The sequence below is a fragment of the Neovison vison genome, chromosome 13, assembly GCF_020171115.1.
Source record: "Neovison vison isolate M4711 chromosome 13, ASM_NN_V1, whole genome shotgun sequence".
Lineage (NCBI taxonomy): Eukaryota > Metazoa > Chordata > Mammalia > Carnivora > Mustelidae > Neogale > Neogale vison.
In genome coordinates this window covers 21,131,884-21,154,826 of record NC_058103.1, presented here as the reverse complement: position 1 = coordinate 21,154,826, position 22,943 = coordinate 21,131,884, and the positions used below count along the sequence as shown (strand labels likewise).

Sequence of the window (22,943 nt, the reverse complement as noted above, 5' to 3'; positions counted from 1 at the left end):
TTGAGAAAATCAATAAGTAAAAAAATTCAACTCCTGAACTAAATTTAAAAGGCATTTAAAAATATATATATAACAATGATTGGAGAACAGATCTCACTTTAAATGTTGCACCTGTTTTGAATTAGATTCTTTTTTGAGAACTGACCTTGAAAAAAAGAGGGTAAAATGAGTGGGCAAGTTGGGCTGCTTTTGTTGACTGTTAGAAATGACTGTGTTCTTTCTCAAATATCTTTATGAGGCAGAAATATGTATGTCATACATTTCTATTCTCTTTAGCTGGAGCTTAAGATTTTCCAAGTTTGGCTTTTATACCAAATCGCAGCCAGATCATGGCTATTTGGTATGAGGTTACAATTTATCAGATATTTATTGTACTTGCCATCTTGTCTTTTGAAATGGGGCAATTACAAAAAATGAAAGACATAATTGATTTCCTTAGATCTTAAAATCTAGTTAATGGGGAGAAAGTTTGTGGGAAATCCAGTAAAAGATTTTGACAGAAGTTCAAGACAAGAATTACGGTGATGTCATAAAGCCACCCATGGTTAGTTTATTCATGCATTTTAAGACAACTGTGCTTGAAATTTGAAGAGGGAGATTGAACTCTTCATTCACTCTGTGTTTTCCTGCTACTGCCTTTTCAAAGGCTGCCGTCTCCATTGTTTCCTCTTCCTGTGCTTTGTGGTTTTCTTTTTAAATTCAATTCTAGTTTTCATTAAAATAATATGTGGACCTATTTTTAAAAAGCAGATTATACTGGAAGCTTGGTGATACAGCAGCAGACCTGTGCTATTTCTCCTCTAGTCTGCTTTCTGATGTCTCTAGAACAACTACTTTTAACTTTTAACAGGTATTTCTTTCCATAATTTCTTGATTTATTGGTTTTTGATTCACCCACTGACTTCTTGTTATGGAAGATGAGGATTTAGCTCACTTCACTTCAGTTAACCCCCACACACATTTTCCACACAACCCCTCTAATGTCCCGGAAGAGTTTTAGGACATACTTGATTAAACCTGTATTTAGTATTTTGGGTATTACAACTCTGCATATCTTGATTTCATGTCCTTTCTTGTGTAGCTTTCTGTCTTCTCTCTGTTTTATTTACATACCTTGGTTTGAGTGGACCTCTTGCTAAGTCTTTTGTGTGCTCTTAAGTTCTCTGAAACATCTAGCAAAACAGTTTTTCATACAGTCCATCTTGTATGACTATCATAGCCTATTAATCTATTTTATTTCTAGAACTCTCTCCTGGAGCTCTCCTTCAGCTCTGGGGTAGACTTCTTAGTCTCAAGATTCCAAGGACCTCTGGTCATCCTGGGAATTCCATTTATTTCTTTCCTGTATTGATCACTGTTTCTGAATTCCTTATTTTCCTCTTTCTTTTCTTCCAAGAAAAGGTGAATGGGAAATCAGGATTTTGAGACTTTTCATGTCTGAAAATGTCTTCATTTTACCTTTATCTTTGATAGTCAGGAAATAAATTTCCCTCAGAATTTGAGGGATGTACTCTGTTATTTTCTATCTTTCAATGTTACTGCTAAGAAGATTGATGGCATGCTGAGTCTTCAATCTTTGCAGGTAACATGATTTTTCTCTTTAAAAGCTTCTAGGATATTCTCCTTATCACAGCATTTTCATGACTTATGATGTACCTCCGTGAGCTCTTTTTCATTCATGAGAATTCTTTACAGATCTTTTTATTCTGAAAACGTATTTCCTTCATTTATGGGAAAACATCTCTCACAACTTCCTTTTTTTTTAATTTCCCCTCCAAAAGTTTGAACTTACAATTTTCTTATCTTTTCTCTCCTCTATTCCGTATGTTATTTTTGAGTGTTCTCTTTTCTGGGAGTTGTTTTCCACTCTATCTTTAAAAACTGGTTAATTTTGTATGTGTGTTGACTACCATATTTTTCCCTCACTGTAAACAAAATAAGTTGACAAAAAACAAAATGGTAAAAGGTACTTACAAATGATATCATATATAAAGATATAATTTTATAACTATGATCTATAAATAACTATGAAAATTTGGGGGCAAGGAAGCATAAAACCTATTAAGAAAAATGTGGAAAAAATAAGAATAAATATACTTAACCAGACAAAGAGATAGCAAGATGTCCAACCTCACTCATAATTAGAGAAATGCAAAATAAAAAATATAGGGAAAACAGATACTCTAATAATTGGTTAGTGGAACTCAGACTAGTAAGACCTTTTGGGGGAATGGGCTGTCAAAATATTCTAAAGTTGGGAATACCTAGGTGGCTCAGTCAGTTGGGTATCTGCCTTTGGCTCAGGTCATTATCCTAGTCTTCTGGGATCAAGCCCCACATTGGGCTCCCTGCTCAGTGGGGAGTCTGCTTCTCTCTTTCTCTCTCTCAAATAAATAAATAAAATCTTTAAAAAATATATCCTAAAGTTATATATGCATTTGCCTATGGCCCTGACTACCATATTTTTCATTTCCAAGGACTCCTTCTCCCCCCACCCAGGTTTATTGAGATATAATAGACATATAGCATTGTGTAAATTTAAAGTATACGATGTGATGATTTGCTCTCTCTCTCTCTTTCTCTCTCTCTCTCTCTCTCTATATATATATAGTGATTAATATAATAAGATTAGTTAACACATTCATTACCTCACATAGCCAGCATTTCTTTTTGTATGTATGTGGGGGGAGAACTTTTAAGATCTCTTAGAAACTTTTCAGTATACAATACAGTATTATTTAAAGTTAGTCACCATGCTGTACATGAGATTCCCAGAACTTATTCAACTTATAACTGGAAATTGTCTACCTTTTGACCAACATTTCCCCATTTCCCCCACCCACTGTCCCTGACAACCACCAATTTACTCTCTGCTTCTATGAATTTGGCTTTTATAAATTCCACATATAAGTGAGATCCTATACTATCTGTCATTCTCTGTCTGACTTATTTCATTTAGCATAGTGGCCTTAAGGTTCATCCATGTTGTTGCAAATGGCAGGGTTTCTCACGATTGAGTAATATTCCATTATATATATCACATACCATCTTTTCTTTATCCATTCATAGATGAACACTTAAAAGTATTCGTCTAAGTTTTACTTATTGTAATAAGTACTTGTTTCCATGTTTTCCATATTGTAATAATTCTCCAATGAACATGGCTATGCAGATATCACTTCAATGTAGTGATTTCATTTCCTTTGTATATGCACCCAGAAGTAGGATTGCTGGATCATATGATAATTCTAATTTTAATTTTTTGAGGAACTATTAGATAATTCTAATTTTAATTTTTTGAAGAACATACTGTTCTTCATAATGGCTGTACAGTTTATATTCCTACTAACAGCACGTAAGTGTTCCTTTTTCTTCATATCCTTGTTAATACTTGTTTTCTCTTCTCTTTTTGATAGCAGCTATTCTAACATATGTGGGGAGACATCTCATTATGGTTACTGCATTTTCCTAGTGGTTGGTGATGTTGAATACATTTTTCATATTCCTATTGCCCATTTTATGTCCCTCAAATTTACTCAAATTATAAATGGAAATTGCCCTCTTACTTGTATCTTTGGAAATAACCCTGTTCATGTTCTTTGCCCATTTTTCAATTAGATTATTTGGGTTTTTCAAAAAATTGACTTGACAGAGTTCCTTATATATTTTGGGTATTACCCTCTTATCAGACATAAGATTTACAAATATTTTTTCTTATTCTTTACATTGCCTTTTCATTTTGTTGAGTATTTCCTTTGCTGTGTAGAAGACTTTTGATTTAATGTAGTCCCACTAGATTATTTTTGGTTCTTTGCTTATGCTTTTGGTGTCATATCTAAAAAATCATCACTAAGCCTATGTCAAGAAAGTTTTCCCTATGTTTTATTCTAGAAGTCAAAAGCCTTTTCTTGTTTTCAGAATATTACTCTATAAGAAGTTAAGTTATAGATGAAAAAAACTATCTCTCTGAGGATATTTGTTATAATTTTTGTTAAAGTTTTCTGTTTCTTGCTTTATTTCTATTCCTTTAAATTCCCCTTCTCTGTTCTAGTTTTTCATGTCAACAGCTTTCCCCTAAGGTTTGGGGATCCTTGGATGCATGTTCATATTTATGGGGGAGGGGAGGCTTATGGAGAGCTCTGTGTGTTTTTGTTTGTTGTCTGAAGGGTTTTACTTCAGTGTCTTTAGGAAAATATCAATGAACATTTTTGTAGATTTTTTTTCTTTCCTTGGGGTTTTCAGCCTCCCCAGAACTTTAATCTCCTATCTGGAAAGTATTAACTTAGATGACAATATTCTGTGAGTTGACTGGATAAGAAACTAGTTGGTCTTACATTTTAGTATGTGAACTTTCACATAATCCTGTTTGCAGACAGTGATTCACTTCTACCCTCAACTGCCTATTATCCTTCAACTATGGTGATGGCATTTTAACAGAAAGTAAATTCTAGTTTTCTTCTGGGGTTAATAAAAAGTAGTTGGTCACCTGTGCAGTGTGGGAGAGGTGATCTAGGGGAACAGGTGAAGTTTTTAAAGACTTCCAAATTCAATGTCACCTATACCCCCACCTGCAGAATACTTAAGATTTAACTGATGAAATATTTCCTAGATTTAGTGATTTTGAGTCAGCATGGTTAGCATGTAGTTCTCTCTTGGATTTTCAAGATCACTTATTCATGTCACTCTTCCACTCTATCACTGAGAATTTATGCTTTTTAATTTATGCTCTTTTTTCATTAAGTACTCCCATTTTAATGTTGTTTAAGGAAGGATCAGGGAAAATTACTTTGGTGGGGAGGGTTATCAGAAGTCTCCGTTCTATCCATTTTTTTAAACGATTTTATTTATATATTTGACAGAGAGAGTGTGAGAGCATAAGCAGGGGGAGCAGTAGAAGGAGGGGGAGAAGCATGCTCCCTACCCAGCAGGGAGCCCCATGCGAGGCTGATCCCAGGATCCTGGGATAATGACCTGAGCTGAAGGCTATCACTTAACCATCTGAACCATCCAGGTGCTTCTCCATTCTCTCAATTTATTGAGATTTCCTCTATACTCATATCTCCCATTACCACCTACATTCCAAAGCATCTTAAATACATCTCCAGCCCTGATGGCTCTTGTTACTTTCACATCTGTAGACATCACTGCTTGGATGTGTCATAGGTGCCTCATCATGTGACTGCTATTTAAACGCTATAGCATGTACAGAAGTTAGATTCTAACATTTACTGTATACCATATTAATTTTGCAAACATTTATTAAGCTAGTACTGTGTTTCAGGCATTGTAAAATCAAGTAGACTGTAGAAATGAAATAGACACAGTCCTGTCCTATAGGAGCTCCTGGAGAGAGAGACAGAAACTTATTACTGGTGCTTTGAGATGCATACATAGAGGTACTGGAGTATAGAAGAAGAAATGTTTATTTTTACCTAAGGAGAAGAAGGGTCAAGAATGACTTCAGAGAGAAGTCTTCAATGTCTAATGGTAGTATGTGTTCATCAGACAGATAAGATTGTGATAGGATTTTTCAAGCAGTATGAAAAACAAGAGTTTAACATAACCACGTATGTAGGTTGGAGCATTAGGGGAGCTAATATGGATGGATCATTGGTCAGGGGTATATAGTGGTGTGAGAGACAAAGCTTAAGATTATAACAGAGTCTTGCATACCACACCATGGTCTTTATCCCAAGGGCTATGGGAGACCAACACTGCATGTTAATATCCTATTTGTACTTTAACACATAGAGGTTTGGGGAGGATGGAATTGAGAGGGAACAACATAGAAGACAAAGGGAGATATGGGGCTCTTGCCATCTAGACTAGTGCTACTCAAAGCATGGTGCCCATTGGCTAACTTACACTTATGAGTCCTTGAGAAACAGAAGAAGCTTATAGTAAAATGCAAGCCAACTACTTCATAAAGCATACTGTTTAGTTGGAGCAACTTTGCTCTCATGGGAAGATTTTCTCCATAAAGGAAGCTGTATTTTGATGTAAATTCTGGGGCCAGCCATTTACCTTGCAGCAGATCTCCAATTTGAGTGGTTGTGGTCTTCATCATTGGTCTTTAAATTCTTTCTATGTCACATAGTCACAAGTAAAAAATGTTTGAGTATGTGCCTTTAACATATGTACATCTATGAGCTTTACACACATATTACTGTAATACATGTTATACACATTATAAAAAACACTAAACATACATTTCAAAAGTACAAGATAAAAATAAACACTATTTTTTAAAAATTTCACTAAAGTGAAAGCAGTGTAATTAAATATACTTCACTAATTTTGGAAATTGCTGTTTAATTCTTTCTGATAAAGTTATTCCGGAGGTCCGCTTCTGGTTTAGTTTATTTTGGCTTTGGTTTAAATGGCTGTCAATAAAAAAGTTACCGAACAAAGAAAGATGGTTCCACATGGAATCAGGCAGGCTTGGCTGTACTTATTAAGTTAAGATTCTCATCTCTCAATCCAATTCAGGAATTAAATGCATGTTTTTACTGAAATTCATATTCTCAGATGTCAATCAGTTGTCTTTGTATACTAACCTGAAGGTGTTTCATTTTCATATTTTATACACATGGATTTTAAACCCCTGTAGTTATTAATTCGAAATATTTTTTCAACAGGGTAAAATTCAATTTCTGTCTTTAACAAGATGTAATTTTCTTAAGTGACATTCGCCATTCTCATTAAATACCTGTTTTTAAAGGCCCTTTCCAAAGCAAAAATTTCTTCAGAAATACAACATTCATTAGTGAAATATCACATTTATCTTGAAGGAACAGTTAAAGTTGTCTTTAAAAGTATCTTTGAGGTTAAAAAAATCAGAGAAAAGGTCAACACCTTTTTTCCCCACTTGTGTTATTGTGGAAAGAAAAATGCATAATGCTTTTAAGTACTTTGCCCTGAGTTAACAAAGAACCCCATGTGGTGCAGTAGATTTTCAGGGTCACTCTGCCCTCTCATATGGAGTCTATCTGTTAAGAAAATAAGGCCATGAATTCACTGAACTAGGGGCACTCAATCTGAAAGGGAGGTACAATTGTTGAAACTGAAAGAGTCGCAGATGTTAAGTCTTTGAACTGTGGCTCACCCCCTGTTCCCTTGGGATACCTCCATTTCCTACCTGACACCTGAGGGACCACAGTCATCTGTGTATAAAATAGTAGCAAAACTTAATTTGTTCTTATTTTTAAAAGCTTAAGTATAAATAGAACCTCTAATATTTCTTCTTGCCTCTAATGGATTATCTTGTATGTCTCCTGGGATGCTGTGCTCTGCTTTGGCAAGGACTTGGCCAGATAAATGCTCAATGGTGAGATTCTTTTTTTTTTTTTTTCCCACTCATTCAAAACATTATTCAGTGTTTATTATGGTCAAGGGTGAGATTCTAAACAAAGGTAAAACCAGGGGATGGGCAAGATGGCACTGATAAAGAAACTTGAGAGAGGCAGAATTGACAGAACTTGGTTACCTATAAGCTGGGGGGATGCAAATCATAGAAATGCACAAGTAAATATCTTTTCATGCTGTTTAAAACTAATTATATCCCATCGTTTCCAGTGATGGCAAGTTTTACCGGATAGGAATCAAACTGCTTATACTCTTCCTTCTTCATGCCAGGCATTGTGCAATCCACATTCGTACACACTTTTCCCTGCATAGATTGTCTTCCACCTATTTGTAGATCCTGTGTCTCACAATTCTGCAAAGAGCAGCTGCTCAAAAATATCTGTTTTTTTTCCACAAGAGTGGACACCATGAATGTCCACACTGGGGTGACTTCCTGATGAGGTGTCAGGATGGCTTGGTAGAGTAGGAGATCTTCTGAGTCTCAAAGAACAAGGACTTTCTTCCAAGCAGTAGCCTGTACAGGAGGAGCTAAGCCTTTAGACAAGTCTTTAGCCAAGACATCAACATTCCCTACCCACAAACATCAGCTGCTCCTCTTAGTGAACCCCTCCATTCCAAATAACATAAAACAAAGGCTGACATTCTTTTGTCTTACTTACAGCAAGGTTGGTCCACTGTATACTCCTCCAAATGCATCCTTGTCAATAGCTGTCAAGTATTTATTCTTGTTCAGGTAACTAGAGAGAGAGTGGGAGAGAGAGTTAGGTGAGGTTAAGCAAATTAATATAAATGCCAAAATGAAATGTGAGCATGATCTCCCTGGCTATTAACTGCTTAAAAAAAAAAAGATTTATTTATTTATTTGAGAGAGAGAGGACAAGGAGGGACAGAGTGGGAGGGAGAGGAGAGAGACTCTCAAGCAGACTCCCCACCAAATACAAAGCCTGATGCGTGTCTCGATCCCATGACCATGAAATCAGGAACTGAGCTGAAATCAGGAGTCAGATGCTTAACCAACTGAACCCCCAGGTGCCCCTATTAACTGGTTTCTAAGAATCTGGAAAACACCTTACCTTCTTCTAGCTTAAGCACTCAAAACATTCTAGGTTTTAGTTGTGCAAGGTTTATACATATTAATTATGGCACATGTCTTTGGAAGTGAGCATGTTTAGGATATAGCTTACATATCTAGATTTTATAAAAGTGTCTAGTTCCCTATTTGCAGGCATACCTCAGATACACTGTAGATTTGGTTCTAGACCACCACAACTAGGCGAGTCAGATACATTTTTTGGTTTCCCAGTGCATATAAAAGTTATGTTACACTATATTTCAATCTTTTAAGTGCACAATAGCTTTATGCCTAAAAAAACCAATGTTTGTACCTTAATTTAAGAATGCTTTATTGCTAAAAAATGCTAACCATCATCTGAGTTTACAGCGAGTCATAATCTTTTTCTGGTGGAGGATCTTGCCTCAGTGTTAACAGCTGCTGACTGATCAGGGTGGTGGCTGCTGAAGGTCAGGGTGGATGTGGCAATTTCTTAAAATAAGACAGCAGTGAAGTTTACTGCATTGATTGACTCTTCAGAACAATTTCTCTGTAGTATGTGATGCTGTTTGATAGTATTTTACCCACAGAACTTTCAAAATTGGGGCCGGTCCTTTCAAACCCTCCCTTTGGTTTATCAACTAAATTTATGTCATATTCTAAATCCTTTGTTGTCATTTTAACAATCTTCAGAGCATCTTCTCCAGGTATAGAGTCCATCTCAAGAAACCACTGCTCACCCATAAGAAGCCATTCCCCATCCTTTCAAGTTTTATTATGAGATTGCAGGAATTTAAAAGTAATAATAATGAAAGAGTTTGCAATGTTGTGAGAATTACCAAAGTATGACACACGGACATGAAGTGAGCAAATGTTGTTGGGAAAATGGCTCCCAGAGAGCTGCTTGATACAGGGTTGCTACAGACCTTCAATTTGTAAAATTCAGTATCTGTAATGAAGATTGTCAGAGACTCAGATCTTTTCTTGGGGGGTAGGGTTGCCAGATTTAGAAAGTAAAAATGCAAGATGCCCAGAAAAACAATGAATAATTTTTTAAAGATTTTATTTATTTATTTGATAGATAGAGAGCACAAGTAGGCAGAGCAGCAGGCAGAGGAAGAGGGAGAAGCAGTCTTTCTGACAAGCTGGGAGCCCAATGTGGGACTCAATCCTAGGATCCTGGGATCATGATCTGAGCTGAAGGCAGACGCTTAAATGACTGAGCCACCCAGATGCCCCCAAATGAATAATTTTTAGCATTAGTATTCCCCATATAATTTTTGAAACATTCTTATACTAAAGAGTTATTTGTTATTTATATGAACAATTCAAATGTGATGGGATGACCTATATTTTCTCTGACAATCCGATTTGGGAGGTGGGAGGGGTGTGCAGGTTACACAGATAAGATTACAGAGAATGAATATGTAAATGAATAAATAAAAAAAATTCGTGTACTTCTCTTCCAAAATAGTGAGGTGGGTGTCACATGAGATTGCTTTAAGGAAAAGGGAATAGAGAATGAAAGAAGAGAAGGCTCAACATACAATATGGTGGACCATTGAGTCTCTTGATGGCCGTGACAAGGCAGCTGATTACAAATGCCACATAGTATGGCCCAGACATGGCTTTTTCAGGCAGGAGTGGGACATTAACCCTCTAGGACATTGATAAGTCTGAAATGGTGGGGTTCCATTAATCCCATATATATATACCAAGACCCAACTAAGATGGTACAGGAGCTCATCTATGCCTTCAGATTGAATGACTATCATGTAAGGCTGTTGGTCACAGGCTTCTTTGGTCATTGTTTGACTGTCCCTCAACACACAGTGTCCATGGAATTCCTTTGGTCAGTGACAGCTATAGCGGGCAAGAACCACCTTGGAGAAACAATAGGAAAGAAGATCTTGAAAAGCATGATTTTGTAAAAAGACAATAAGCTGAGCATATGTGTGGCACTGGCTTGCATCTCTTCTTGTGTTCTTTGGACCATGCAGCTTGCAGATCACATTCTGTTCCCAGACAGCTGAAAATCAAGTGGGGATGGGTGAGCTCGTCTCAGTTTTCCCTCTTCATCTCGGACTGCTGCAAGTAAAAATCGGCTTGCTCTAATCATTAGAAATTATTGTAAAACTAAATAATTGCTTGTCCAAGTCTGTAGTGTTTTCATCTGTTATTCAATACGCCCCCAAGGATTGGGAGAATGGTTGATAAGCATTGCAGTTTACCAGAAACACTGCAGAAGATTTCAAACTGAGAAAGCCAGCCAGAGTCCAGGGGGAAGAAAGAGGATGGAGAGAGGGTGCAGCCAGCTTGAACGGAGATGAACGGAGATGAACTCTGGGGGAGGCTCTGTTCTCTAAAACCAGCAGGGTTGTTGGGTACTTTATCTCTTAGAGATAATTAGGTGCTCAAAAATGAGACTGTCATTCCATGCATAGCAGTTTGGAGGACTTGCTTATTATCACAGATAATGTGATAATTCCATGAAGCTTTTTACCTTGGGTTCAGACTGCTGATTCTACTTTCCATTTGAAGCTAAGAGGATGGGATGGGGCCATATATCTACAAAACCCTTAATACCCAAGAATAAAGTGCTTCCATCATCCCCATTTATCATATAATGTTACCTGGAAATGTAGGTCTACTGATTTCTTCTCCATGATTTAGGCTGATTCCTCTAGAATCCACATTCTGTAAACCAACTTGGGTAAATCAATCAAAGATCTTGGTAGGATCTATGGGTAAGCTACTCCAGACAATCATTATTTTATAGGGGTGGGGTATGTGATCATTTAAACTATATTTTTGCAGGGACATGGTAGACATAAATGAACTTAATATGCAGTATAAAGCTTTGGAGTCAGAGTTAAAAGGAAAGACTTCAAGAAATCCAGGATTTCTAAATATACACACAGTGAAGGGCTTATGAGAAAAGAACTAGATTTCCTTTAAAAATAATATAGACACTGGTATATGTGTGTTCAGTGGCTTTGTAATGTTCATGCTGTGTATCTCACAGTGAAGAAAGAACAATGTGGTCAGGAAAATGAAGATGGTCAGAACTGAGTTGGGGAAGAATATCCAGTTGATGAACTTAGTATGAGAGAGACAATATTGTAGCTCACATCTTTCTTCATTGGACTCATTCTTGGTATATAGCAGCCATTCATTAACACTTGCTGGATGAATAAATGGAAGTCCAGCTGCTGGGTAACTAACTCCTAACTAGAGGAACCCTCTCTATTATATTTAGGTGAGGAAGTGAGCTTTGTCAGAGGGAGGAATATGACACTATGGCAAGGAAAAATTGTGGTTGCTGCTGAGCTTTGCTCTCTGGGGAGTTTTGGGATAAATTTCAGCTCCAAAGAGGAATTTCAGCTTGCATTTCCATAGGCCCATTAGGGTAAACCTGGGCTAGCACCTGTTTACGTTGTGAGACTCATGGGAACACTTCTGTAAGGAAACAGGTTTCCCCCTCATAGCATTGGTTATTTGGAGGGGTTAAAGGGAACCCCTGCCTAGCCCTCACTGCTCCATGGAAATCCTTTTGGTAGCGTAAATCAGGAGACCTGTCTGTAAACAGTAACAGATGAGAAAATGCTCAAGGTTTCAAAAGAGGTAGAAGCCAGTGTTGGAGCATATTCGACAAACTGTTTAAAGACTCCATGAGAAGTAATAGCCTGCTTCATCCCATAATCTTCTCTATCATCATCTTGTCTCAGTGCTCCAAGCTGTGGTGTTTTGCTTCTAATCAGCTAATGTGTGATGGTAATTAGCACACGAATTGTGTTGACTTCTCTGCTCATAATAATTAGGGTTTTGGTATGTTCTTAGGAGATCAAAATGGTATTTTTTTTCCCCTGCCCAAATGTTTACTGTCAGATGGTAGCTAGTTACTAGTGTTTGACAATAGAAAATACAATACAGGCAATCAGATATTCTGAGATAAGCAACACATCCCCATGCCAGATTGTGTGGAAAGAGAGGATGGAAAAGAGGTTCCAAGGAATGAATGTGTGACTTTGCTTATGACTGGGAGCTGTTCAACTTCTGCCGAGCAAGAGATGCTTGTATTATTATTAATTTCACATCTGAGTGATGACAGTGTGCTTGGTTCCATATGAAATCACAGGACCATGTGTGTTTACACATCTGCCCTAATGTTCACAAACTTTAATTACCCAACTGCTGCTGAGGCATCAGTGCTTGTTCTCATCTGGAATTTGTCCAACTTGGCTTCAGTTACATTAAAATAATGTCTAAATGAGTTTAAATCTGCTAATTTCAGTAAATTGACAGGAGATGGATGATGGGGAATCGTTGCTGTTTTGGAGGATGACACAATGTTTCACTTAGAACCTACAGATATTTGGACATAATTCTGGAGAATTTATCAAGTTGTTAACATGTTATGTGTAATTTTTGTGTGCAAATAGAATCATTATAGGATACTGATATGTTCACATTAGTTTAAGATCATAATTAGCATTGAGACCACAGGCATCAGCCCTACGTTAAAATCACAAAGTGGATACAATTTCATTATCACTTTTGAAACTTGACCTCTGTTTTCTGCACCTGCTACTCAACCTTGATATTCCTGTAGTCTCAAACCTCCTAGCACCATCATCATTTGTTTTTACCTTGGATTTACACAATACTTTTTCCTGAAAAAGTATTACTTTTTTTTTATTCTAGGAAAAAGAATACTTTTTCTTAACTCTAAGAAAAAATAAGTTTCCATCAACTAGGCTTTAAAAACTTAGGGTAGAATGATAGAACATTATTATAGGACAGAGTTTCAAGTTTGGATTCAAAATACTAATTGGAAAAAAAAGTCCTTGTTTTCTATTATGATTGGATCTGAAATTTCAAACCCTAAAATATTTTTGTCCAGGCATTTATCTTTATCCCATAATTACCTTTGAACTCTACTAGGAATTGGGAGAAATAGACTACATATTTCATCACACAGTGGTCCTCCTCACTGAATACCCCTTCAAGAAAAGAGGTCCATGAACTATGACCATCTGGTCAAATCTTGCCTGCCACCTGTTTTTGTAAATACAGTTGTATTGGAACATAGTCACGCTTATTTGTTTACACATTGTCTGTGGCTGCTGCCACATTATAATGGCAGAGCTAAGTAGCTGCAGCTGAGGTCATATGGCCCACAAAACCCAAAATGTTCATCTGGCCCTTTCCAAAAATGCTTGCTGATCTCTGATCTAGACTTCGAAAAGTCAAGAAACAAATGATTCTCACTTAAATCTTTCCCACATCTGTTAAATCCTTCCAAAAACATTAATATTTTGCATAAAAATGCCAAGAAAGTATAGTGAATATGGCACATTAATTTCTTTTCTATGTTCCAAGGGATCATTACAGGGACTACAAAAGGCTGTAATTCAAGGAAACAGTGAATTAAAATCCATTGTCTCCAAAAGAATAATTCTCTGTCATCTGTCAAACCTCTCACAGAGCCCATGATATGGTCAGAGGAGAAAGACGGTCGGAAGGTAGAGAGAATCTTCTCACATAAGCATTGAAGTGTTCTTAGCCCATTCTCCTGGTTTAAGTAATAAGCAGCAGTAGCCAGAGGGCTTGGATGTCCAAGTCTTGGTGGTGGCTGCTAAGTCAGCAATGAAGAATCCCAGGAGGGCACAGTAAAGAGTCTCGAAACAGGGCACCTAGGTCCTGGGTTTGGCTTGACCACAAGCTAGTTCTATCAAATTTAAAAAGCCATGGTTTAAAAAAAAAAAAGGCCATGTATTTACTCTGGGCTTCATTCCCTTTATATGCAAAATGTGACTATTGGACAAGAAGACTGATAACATACTCCGCAGCAGTGGTTCTTGACTTTTTATTTTGTTTGTGTTTTGTTTTTATTAGTTTCAGAGGTAGAATATAGTGATTCATCAGTTGCATATCACACCCAGTGCTCATTACATCAAGTGCCCTCCTTAATGCCCATCACCCAGTTATCCCTTTCCCCCACCCACCTCCCCTCCAGCAACTCTCAGCTTGTTTCCTAGAGTTCAGCATCTCTGATGGTTTGCCTCCCTCTCAATTTTCATCTTAATTTAGTTTCCCTTTCCCTATGTTCATCTGTTTTGTTTCTTAAATTTCACATATAAGTGAAATCATATAGTGTTTGTCTTTCTCTGACTGACTTATTTCACTTAGCGTAATACCCTCTTGCTTCATCCATCCATGTTGTTCCAAAGGGTGAGATTTCATTCTTTTTGATGGCTGAGTAATATTCCCTCTCTCTCTCTCTCTCTCTCTCTCTCTCTCTCTCTCTCACACACACACACACACACACACACACCATATCTTCTTTATCCATTCATCTGCTGATGAACATCTGAACTCTTTCCTATTTTGGCTATGGTGGACATTGCTGCTATAAACATTGGGTGCAAGTGCCCCGTTGAAACACTATGTTTGTGTTCTTTGGATAAATACCTAATAGTGCAATTCCTGGTTTGGCTTTTGCTTTATGTTGGCTGCACCTATGGAGATTTTTTAATCCCTGTGCCCTGCCTACAACCAAACCATTAACACCAGAATATCTGGTGGTAAACCTAGACATCAGTGCTTTCAAATCTCTCCAGGTGATTTCAATTTTCAGATAATATTGAGAACTATTCTGTGTAGACCTCAAAGGTTGAATTATATACCCCATATTGCTGTCCTTAAAAAATGACAACTGAGAGTGATTGAGGGTGAAACCTTCCAATGACAATGTATAGCAGGATAAAGAAGCAAATCATTTAAAGCCTACCTCCTCATCATGGGCTTTAACATCTTTTGCTTGTGAAAAATAAAATTTTTACTAATAAATGACCATATATCTAAGGTCAGTTTCTGGTTCTTTATCCCATCCAGCATTCTGGAAAGGGAGTTTTGGTTCAGAAAAGAGTCAGCTGGACACAACTGAATTCAGGAGACTTATTACCAGCTCTGGTCTCCCTCGTTGAAGATTGCACATTTTGGATTTGGTTAATTTCTCCCTAATGTACCTTGACCCTTAATATTGCTGCCCTCAAGTTGACACCACTAGGGTGCAAGCTCAGGGAAGGCAGGGAGCACACTTCTCCTGTTCGTCTTTGTATCACTGGTGAATAGCACAGTACCTGGCTCATTGTAGTTTTCAAAAAAAAGTTGAAAAACGGACAAAGGATTATGTGAAGTTTGTATGATAAAGTTAAGATGGAAGTAAGGCCTTTCCAACTGTAAATAAAATTGATGTATAAGGATTCATGTCATCACTCTGTTGAGACTTTTCAGATTTCCCTATAATTGTGCATTTAAAAAAATGACTAATAAGCAGAATGTGACAATTCAGAGAAAGGTACTCTGATCTCTATTTGATAAAGACTATGAGGAAATCCAAAAGCTTGGCAAAGAGTGAGACTCCACTTCTAACAGAACTCGGAAAGCCATGCCAAGGTATGATTTCAAAACTTATTTGCATTTATTCTTTAAAAATGGAATCATACCAGGACCCACCACTTATTAACTCCCGAATCAGAATAAGACCATGTCATCTACATGTGTTATGTTTGTTTGCTTTCAAGGCCCCTGCATATGGCTGTGCAGGTCATTCAGCTCACACGGCTTAAGTGTGGTCCAATGGTCAGTAGCATCATCATCACTTGGGAGCCTGTTAGAAATGCAGAATCCTGGGGCCACTTCAGATCTACTTAACCAGATTCTGTACTTTAATAGGATCCCAGGTGGCTTATATGTTCAATAAAGTTTGAGAAGCACTGTACAACAGATCCAGAACCATAGGCCTTCAGATTTTGTGATGACCACTTCTGGAATATAAAATATTGTGTGGAATAGAAAATAATGTGTGGAAAGTTTACAGGGGGAAAAAAAAGATGGAATCACAAAAGGGAGTAAGCAATAAGACTGTCAAAAATGAGCATGCGACTTTTTTGAAAAAGCAAAGAGAAACTCTGGAATTGGAAAAAATATAATTGTTAGAGAAAATACTCAGTGATGTGTTACAAGACAAACACAAAAATGTGTTGTGTGTTCTTCTAGCTGACTATTAACCATGGTGGATTTTTCTTCTCCTATGTGTGGTTTTTGAAAGTGAGCGCATATTTGATTGATCAAGAACTTTAAAAAAGGTGGGGGCCTGCATTGGTATTTTTCCCTCTGCAGAGGTATGCATTTATTTCTGCCAGGAATCAGAACATACTACTAGGGTGGTCCTACTCCAGCTCTCATCCGGGTTGCCTGACTTAACCTAGGAATCTCAGGTTTGTATCACTTCCTTTTCTTCAGACTGCACTAAAGCCTTGTCTCCTGGCACCATTGATGTTGGCAGCTGCCCCTAGCAAATCAACCTTCTGGAAGCACCCACCACTTTGGTTTCAGTTCCTGGTTTGTTAGTTTATTTCTCTCTCTTGGAGCTATGATATAAATGTAATTTTAAAAAAGTGGATGTCATGGGCGCCTGGGTGGCTCAGTGGGTTAAGCCGCTGCCTTCGGCTCAGGTCATGATCTCAGGGTCCTGGGATCGAGCCCCGCATCGGGCTCTCTGCTCAGCAGGGAGCCTGCTCCCCTTCCTCTCTCTCTCTGCTTGCCTCTCCATCTACTTGTGATCTCTCTCTGTAAAATAAATAAATAAAATCTTTAAAAAAAAATAAAAAAAATAAAAAATAAAAAAATGGATGTCATAGTTATTTTGTAGGAAGGTCCTACAAATTAACTAGTCCTCCACAGTGTGGGAAACAGGCTCTACTAAATGTATTTTTTCACTTACTAGATATTAGGTTAAAACACAAATTAGTATGGCTGAACCAGTCCACAAGCTCTTAGACCCGAAGTATGCCCTGGTGTAGATACTGGTGGCCACAAAGATCTGGCAGGAAAATACAACAAAGGCAGAACCCCATGAAAGTGACTATCTTTTTGCCAACATCCTATTCTAGGCTTTATTTATTTGGGGGTGGGTAGGCAAAAGCGAGTGAATCAAATATAGAGTAAATCTTTCTGAAAACAGATCAGAAAAAAATAAAAAGAAAAACCTTACTTTCTGAACAGGTTCAGACTTAAAGACACGCTTTACTTCACGTACATATACAGTGTACTTCATTAACATTTACACACACACACAACAGACTCCTACAAGGAAATTGAAGGTGATACCATGGTTCTCCATTTTATCAAGGATAAAAGGTTTTTGATTTAGAATGGGAGTCACTGTAAGTATTTGCTAAAGCTGGCTCTTGCCAAGTTCCTTAACATCATTCCCAAATTTTGGTCATACTCATTCTGGGGTTGAGGAATGCTCTGGTAGAACCTATCTCTAACAGAATTCTGACCCATTGGATGTTCCCCCACTGGATGGGGTTGGGATTATGGAGGAAGATAGTGGTGTCCATGGCTACCCTCGACTTACACAGCATCCAGCTTTGTCCCATTGAAAGCATGTCCTTGGATTGAAGTAAATCCATTGTTGTATAATTTCCTACAATCAAAAGAGAGAGGAGAAATCAGTGGCTCATAAGAGGTGATGGTTGGGTTTCATTTCTGCAGTGTCAGAAATATGCATGAAGGTTCTCAGGTCCCACAAGAAAACTTCACAGTATGTCTTGCTTGGAACATAGAATATTTCCAACTTTGAATCCTCTTTTACCAGACAGCTCCTAGTAACTTCAAACTATTTCTCAGAAGCAATTCTTTTTGAGAAGCAAAGATTTGCCACCATTAAGAATTAAAAAAAAAAAAAAATTCTACTACCTATACTCAAAAAAGAAGAGTTTGGGGTAATACTTAATACTTAACCCAATGTCAATAATGAAGGATAACTTCAGGTTTTTTTTTTCTTTCTTTCAAATGGTTTATTTATTTATTCGACAGAGCACAAGGAGGCAGAGTGGCAGACAGAGGGAGAAAGAGGAGCAGGCTTCCCGTTGAGCTGAAAGCCCAACATCAGGCTCAATCCGAGGACCTTGAGATCCCAACCTGAGCCAAAGGCAGGCGCTTAATTGACTGAGCCACTCAGGTGCCCCTAACTTCAGTTTCTTTCTTTCTTTTTTTAAAGATTTTATTTATTTATTTGACAGAGATCACAAGTAGGCAGAGAGGCAGGCAGAGAGAGGGAGAGAGAGGGAGAGAGAGGGAGAAGGAAGCAGGCTCGCTGCTGAGCAGAGAGCCTAATGTGGGGCTCGATCCCAGGACCCTGAGATCATGACCTGAGCTGAAGGCAGAGGCTTTAACCCACAGAGCCACCCAGCCACCCACCCCTGAATTAGAGTTCTTTTATGTAGATTTGAGAATTATACATTTGGGATTTCTATTTTCTGAAACTTTGTTAAGAGTCCTAGACAATGAAAATATTCTTTGTTAGGATTACGTTTCAGAGATTAAATGAAACTCTTAATAGACAAATAGGCCTTAGAAAGGGAAAATAATGAAGGAAGAAAAAAAATAGTGAAAAAGAAGGAAAAAAAAGAAAGGATTGCAAACTTCGATTGAAACTCTATCCTGCCAGGAATATGCACATAAATTCACCGCTGGACACACACCCTCTCATGTGGTATTTTGAGCATGAGCTTCGAAGAAGCAAGGACTTTTGCAGGAATGTAAAAATGATTATCCAAAAAGATAATGGGCAACCCATGCCATCCCCCACTCTTGATTTCAGGAAGCACAGAATTCCCTCATTCAGATGTTTATTAAATGCCTGCTGTGCCCGTGCTCTGTGGGACAAGGAGCTGCTTTCACTTGAGAAGGCTGCCGGAGGCATGGGGTCCTTAGAAAAAAGGCCAAACGGTGAAGGTAGAGAAACTGAGAAATGAGTTTAGGCAATGAGTGGTTCAGTTGCGCAACGGAAACCTTCACAGAGGAGGCAAAAGGCCTGGAGGCTTGGGACTGAGCAGGCTAAGGCTCCAGATTTTTGCTGTGTTGTCAAATGAAATGATGGCCAAGAAGAGTCTCTGGTCTTGTCCAAAGACCTATCGGCATGTTTCAAGGAGAAGGATGAAATGCTTCACTGTGGCTAGAGACTCAGAGGCTGAGGCAGTTTCATAGGGCTTAGATGGATAGACTTAGAATGCCTTGGAAGCAGCTTCTTGTAAGAGTTGTGGCGATGCTTGCGTCAATTTTACTGGGGAATAATCCAATCAAGTTTGTATCTCACAAAAACTACCTGGACTGTAGTGTGACCAGAGAAAGGGAACTGGCTGACAATCCAGGCAAAAAAGCCAGGAGGCCTGAGCTTGGGCAGTGGTACTGAAGCTAGAGAGAAGAGATCCTTTGGACAACTCTAGTTCGTGGCTAATTTGATGAGAGAGGGGAGTTCTCTATAAGTTTGGAGAATTAACTTATCTTTTATACCTCTCCTAGATTTCTTTATTAGAATACTTTATGAATTTCTCTAATAAACCTCTCCTTTTGAACATCTAAAGAGCAGAACCCATCCGAACTTTGAAAAATAATGATGTAGAAAAACATTGTTTTCTATTCAATAGGGTTTTGTAGGACGTTCTTAACAGTTGTGATAATGAGTTGAGTGTGAGTGCAAAGAGCATGAGAAGCTCTTAGTTGCACCTTTTTCTAACTCAGTGATCTTGGAAAAGTCACCACTCTAACCCCAGGTTCTTCCTGTATATAATGGGGATATTAGAATACATATATTACAAGGCCTTCAGGTCAATTCTGGTCTACTACTTGTTTTTGTAAATTAAATTTGATTTGAAAGACAGGCTTACTAATTTACGTATTGTGTATGGCTGCCTTTTGCTTATAATGGCAGAGGTAAGCCGTTGCCGCAAAGACCATGTGTTCTATAAGACCCAATGGTCATCTCTAGATCAAGTGTGCTGACCATTTCTATAAGGGAATCCTTGTCTTGTTACTTAAACCATTTTGTCATCGATTGGACTAACATACCATAAGACAATCCTCTTATTTAACTCTGAAACATTTAGGAGATCATAGAGCACGTCCTATAGTATGTTTCTTGGAGTGAAAATATGGCAATGGTCCAAATAACATTTTGGTTGTTGGCAGGAGTGGAAGTGGCAATACTCACAGTGTCAGGGTTTCATTGCAGAGCCCCTGGAAAGCATTGGCAGGGATGGAAGTCATGTAAGGGTTGTCTGTGATTTCACTGCAAAAGAGAGACAAAAAGACACTTGGTGAAAAAAAAAAAAATGCTTTCCTCCAGGAACTGGGCTTTTGCTCCACCCTATGCACTCAAATAAATAACCTGATGCAATTTAGTTTAATCTTGTTTATTTTTAGGTTTCATTGACTCCTCTTAGCTGCTGGTGGCTCAGAGGTTCAGTAAGGTATGGAGAGCTGTCATAGCGGGACCCGCACTCACAGCCTTCCAGATGTGCATAAGCAAGTGAAGCCCTGACTAAATCCTCATTTACAAGGGGAGCAGGTGCCTTAGAGACTTCGGTAAATCTGTGACAAATACTTGACTCATAGCAACTAGAGTTTTCTAAGTGTATGGAGCCTCTAAAAAGGGCTGGTACAATGAGATCAGTGGATTTCTTTTTATGAGTATTACTGAAGTGTCCTATACTTGCAAACTACTGCCCGGCGGATGCTCCAACTAGACTGTGCCAGTCTAGTTGCTAGAAGACTGCCTATTTTTGAACTGTGCTCTTTAGCAGCAAAGAAGCGTGGTCAATTTTTTTTTTTTTCCTGGCAAAATCCCAAGAATTCAGATCCGACCGCTCCACCTTTTGCTGACTCTGTGGTGGAGACTCACCCTGTAACGCTGCATAAGTCTGTTTACTTCTATACAACGAGGTAAGACACATGACTGTGTCACAGGTTTTGGAAAAGGGCACATGACCACCAATCAGAAGCCACAGGAAGTAGTTTGAACACCACTGGTTTCTGCTCCTTGGGACTCTGCTCAGACAAAATCACTTAGGTTTTCTGTTCCTCCGTTTCTTCATTTATAGAATGGAAAAAAATCATAGCTGCCTTTTACACATTATAAGGAGGTCAAGAGTAGCAAACATAAGAATACATGTGTCTGAAAAGCTATTAAAATTATGTGGAAGATAAAGTATCATCATTATCGTCAAATTTTCCTTCTATTTGATCACTCTCATCAGCAAACAAACGTGCCATAATTGGTCCCATCAAACAACAAGAAACAACAAAAATAGACCTTTTCTCCTGTCCCAGTGTGCTCCAACTACTGAGATATGTTTCCGCTCCTTTTTAATAGTAAGACTTCTCAAAAGAGTTTGTAATAGTCACTTTCTCTAAGTCTTTCCTTCTGATTCTTTCTTGAGCCAACTCCAACCGGAGTTCACCCTAGAGCTCCATTGGAACTGCACTCATTGGAATCACCAAAGTCCCCTATTACTAAACCCAGTGGCTGTTTCTCAGTTTCTGCCTTACTTCATCCGCCAGCACATTTGTCACAGCTGATCACTGCTTCCCCTTGAGACAATTGCTTCACTAGGTTTCAACCAACCTCTATGATTGCACCCTACTTCTTGACAGTGACAAAATACGGATAAACATTGCGTGTGTGCATACTTACAGTATAAAGAATACATCAGTGGAATAAACTTTGGTCAGGTCAGGGAATACTCCAAGTCCAGTGTTGAAAATGCCACTACAGTGCATGAAAAGGAAGAAGAGGGAACAGAAATAAGGTAAGAAAACCAACATATAGGAAGTAGATTAATGTACTAGTTGAAAGCATGGGTTCTGAAGTCAGACTCGAGTCAAATCCTAACTCCTTCATTAAATATATGAGTGACCTGGCTAAGTTTTAACCCTTGGAGGAGATGTTGCTCCTTCAAGGTATAAGAATCTAATTCAATCCACCAGTGTCAATACATTTTTTTCTGTTTATAAGAATATGAAGACTGTTTCAACCAAGTAGGCTTCTTATAAGTAGGAACTCAGGTCTCTTTCCATGTGTGCATGCGTGTGTGTGGTATTTCCCTGTTTTAATTGGAGGGCATTATGGGGGGGCAGTGGAATAGGGGGAAGGTGGGACAGAAAGACAATATAATACATGATACCCAACTCCAAGCCAGGCTTCTTCTTTCAACCTTCTCATTATATTGTGTTCATTGTTTTGCCAAGAATTATTTTCCCCTAGCAGTCACCTGGGAGTAGGATGGCAGCAGTGCCATTTAGAAAGAATGTCCAGAAAAGGGATAAAATCAATCAAAGACAATTGTCTTCACTTTCCAGAGTTTGTGTCATCAGGGCAAAATGTCAAGACTAAACGATATACATCGGACAGCACGAATACATCCACTTTCAGGTTCCTGGTTAATTTAACATTTGTTGTAGCTACTAGAGCATAGATAGTGGAAAGGAGGGTTTTTTTTTTTTTTTTTTTTTTTTTTTGTGAAAGGCATGGCACAGCTTGGGGTACGAGTTAGACAGTACCAGTAAAGCTTTAAAGAAAGTCTTCCAGCAGAGAAAACTGGTTCATTGAAATACCTTCTTAGGCAAATTTTGACCTGACTGCTTTTAGAGGGGGAGGCCTAAGATTAGAAGA

The 22,943-nt window shown here is 38.2% G+C and overlaps 1 protein-coding gene across 5 annotated transcripts in view; it reads right to left on the bottom strand.

The window, feature by feature from the left end:
• The window catches only part of TSHR (thyroid stimulating hormone receptor), a 163,029-nt gene that overhangs the window by 19,732 nt on the left and 120,354 nt on the right, over positions 1 to 22,943 (bottom strand). For 3 of the 5 annotated variants that reach the window (XM_044230780.1, XM_044230779.1, XM_044230783.1), the window contains 5 exons: positions 21,966 to 22,040; positions 20,484 to 20,561; positions 17,847 to 17,915; positions 8,025 to 8,102; positions 6,025 to 6,084 (listed from right to left, as the gene is read on the bottom strand). In XM_044230780.1, the coding sequence (XP_044086715.1) occupies positions 6,025 to 6,084; positions 8,025 to 8,102; positions 17,847 to 17,915; positions 20,484 to 20,561; positions 21,966 to 22,040 (360 nt within the window). Of the gene's footprint in view, positions 1 to 6,024; positions 6,085 to 7,747; positions 7,880 to 8,024; positions 8,103 to 17,846; positions 17,916 to 20,483; positions 20,562 to 21,965; positions 22,041 to 22,943 lie in introns of those variants that run through there. The other 2 variants (XM_044230784.1, XM_044230781.1) reach the window with 2 other exon arrangements.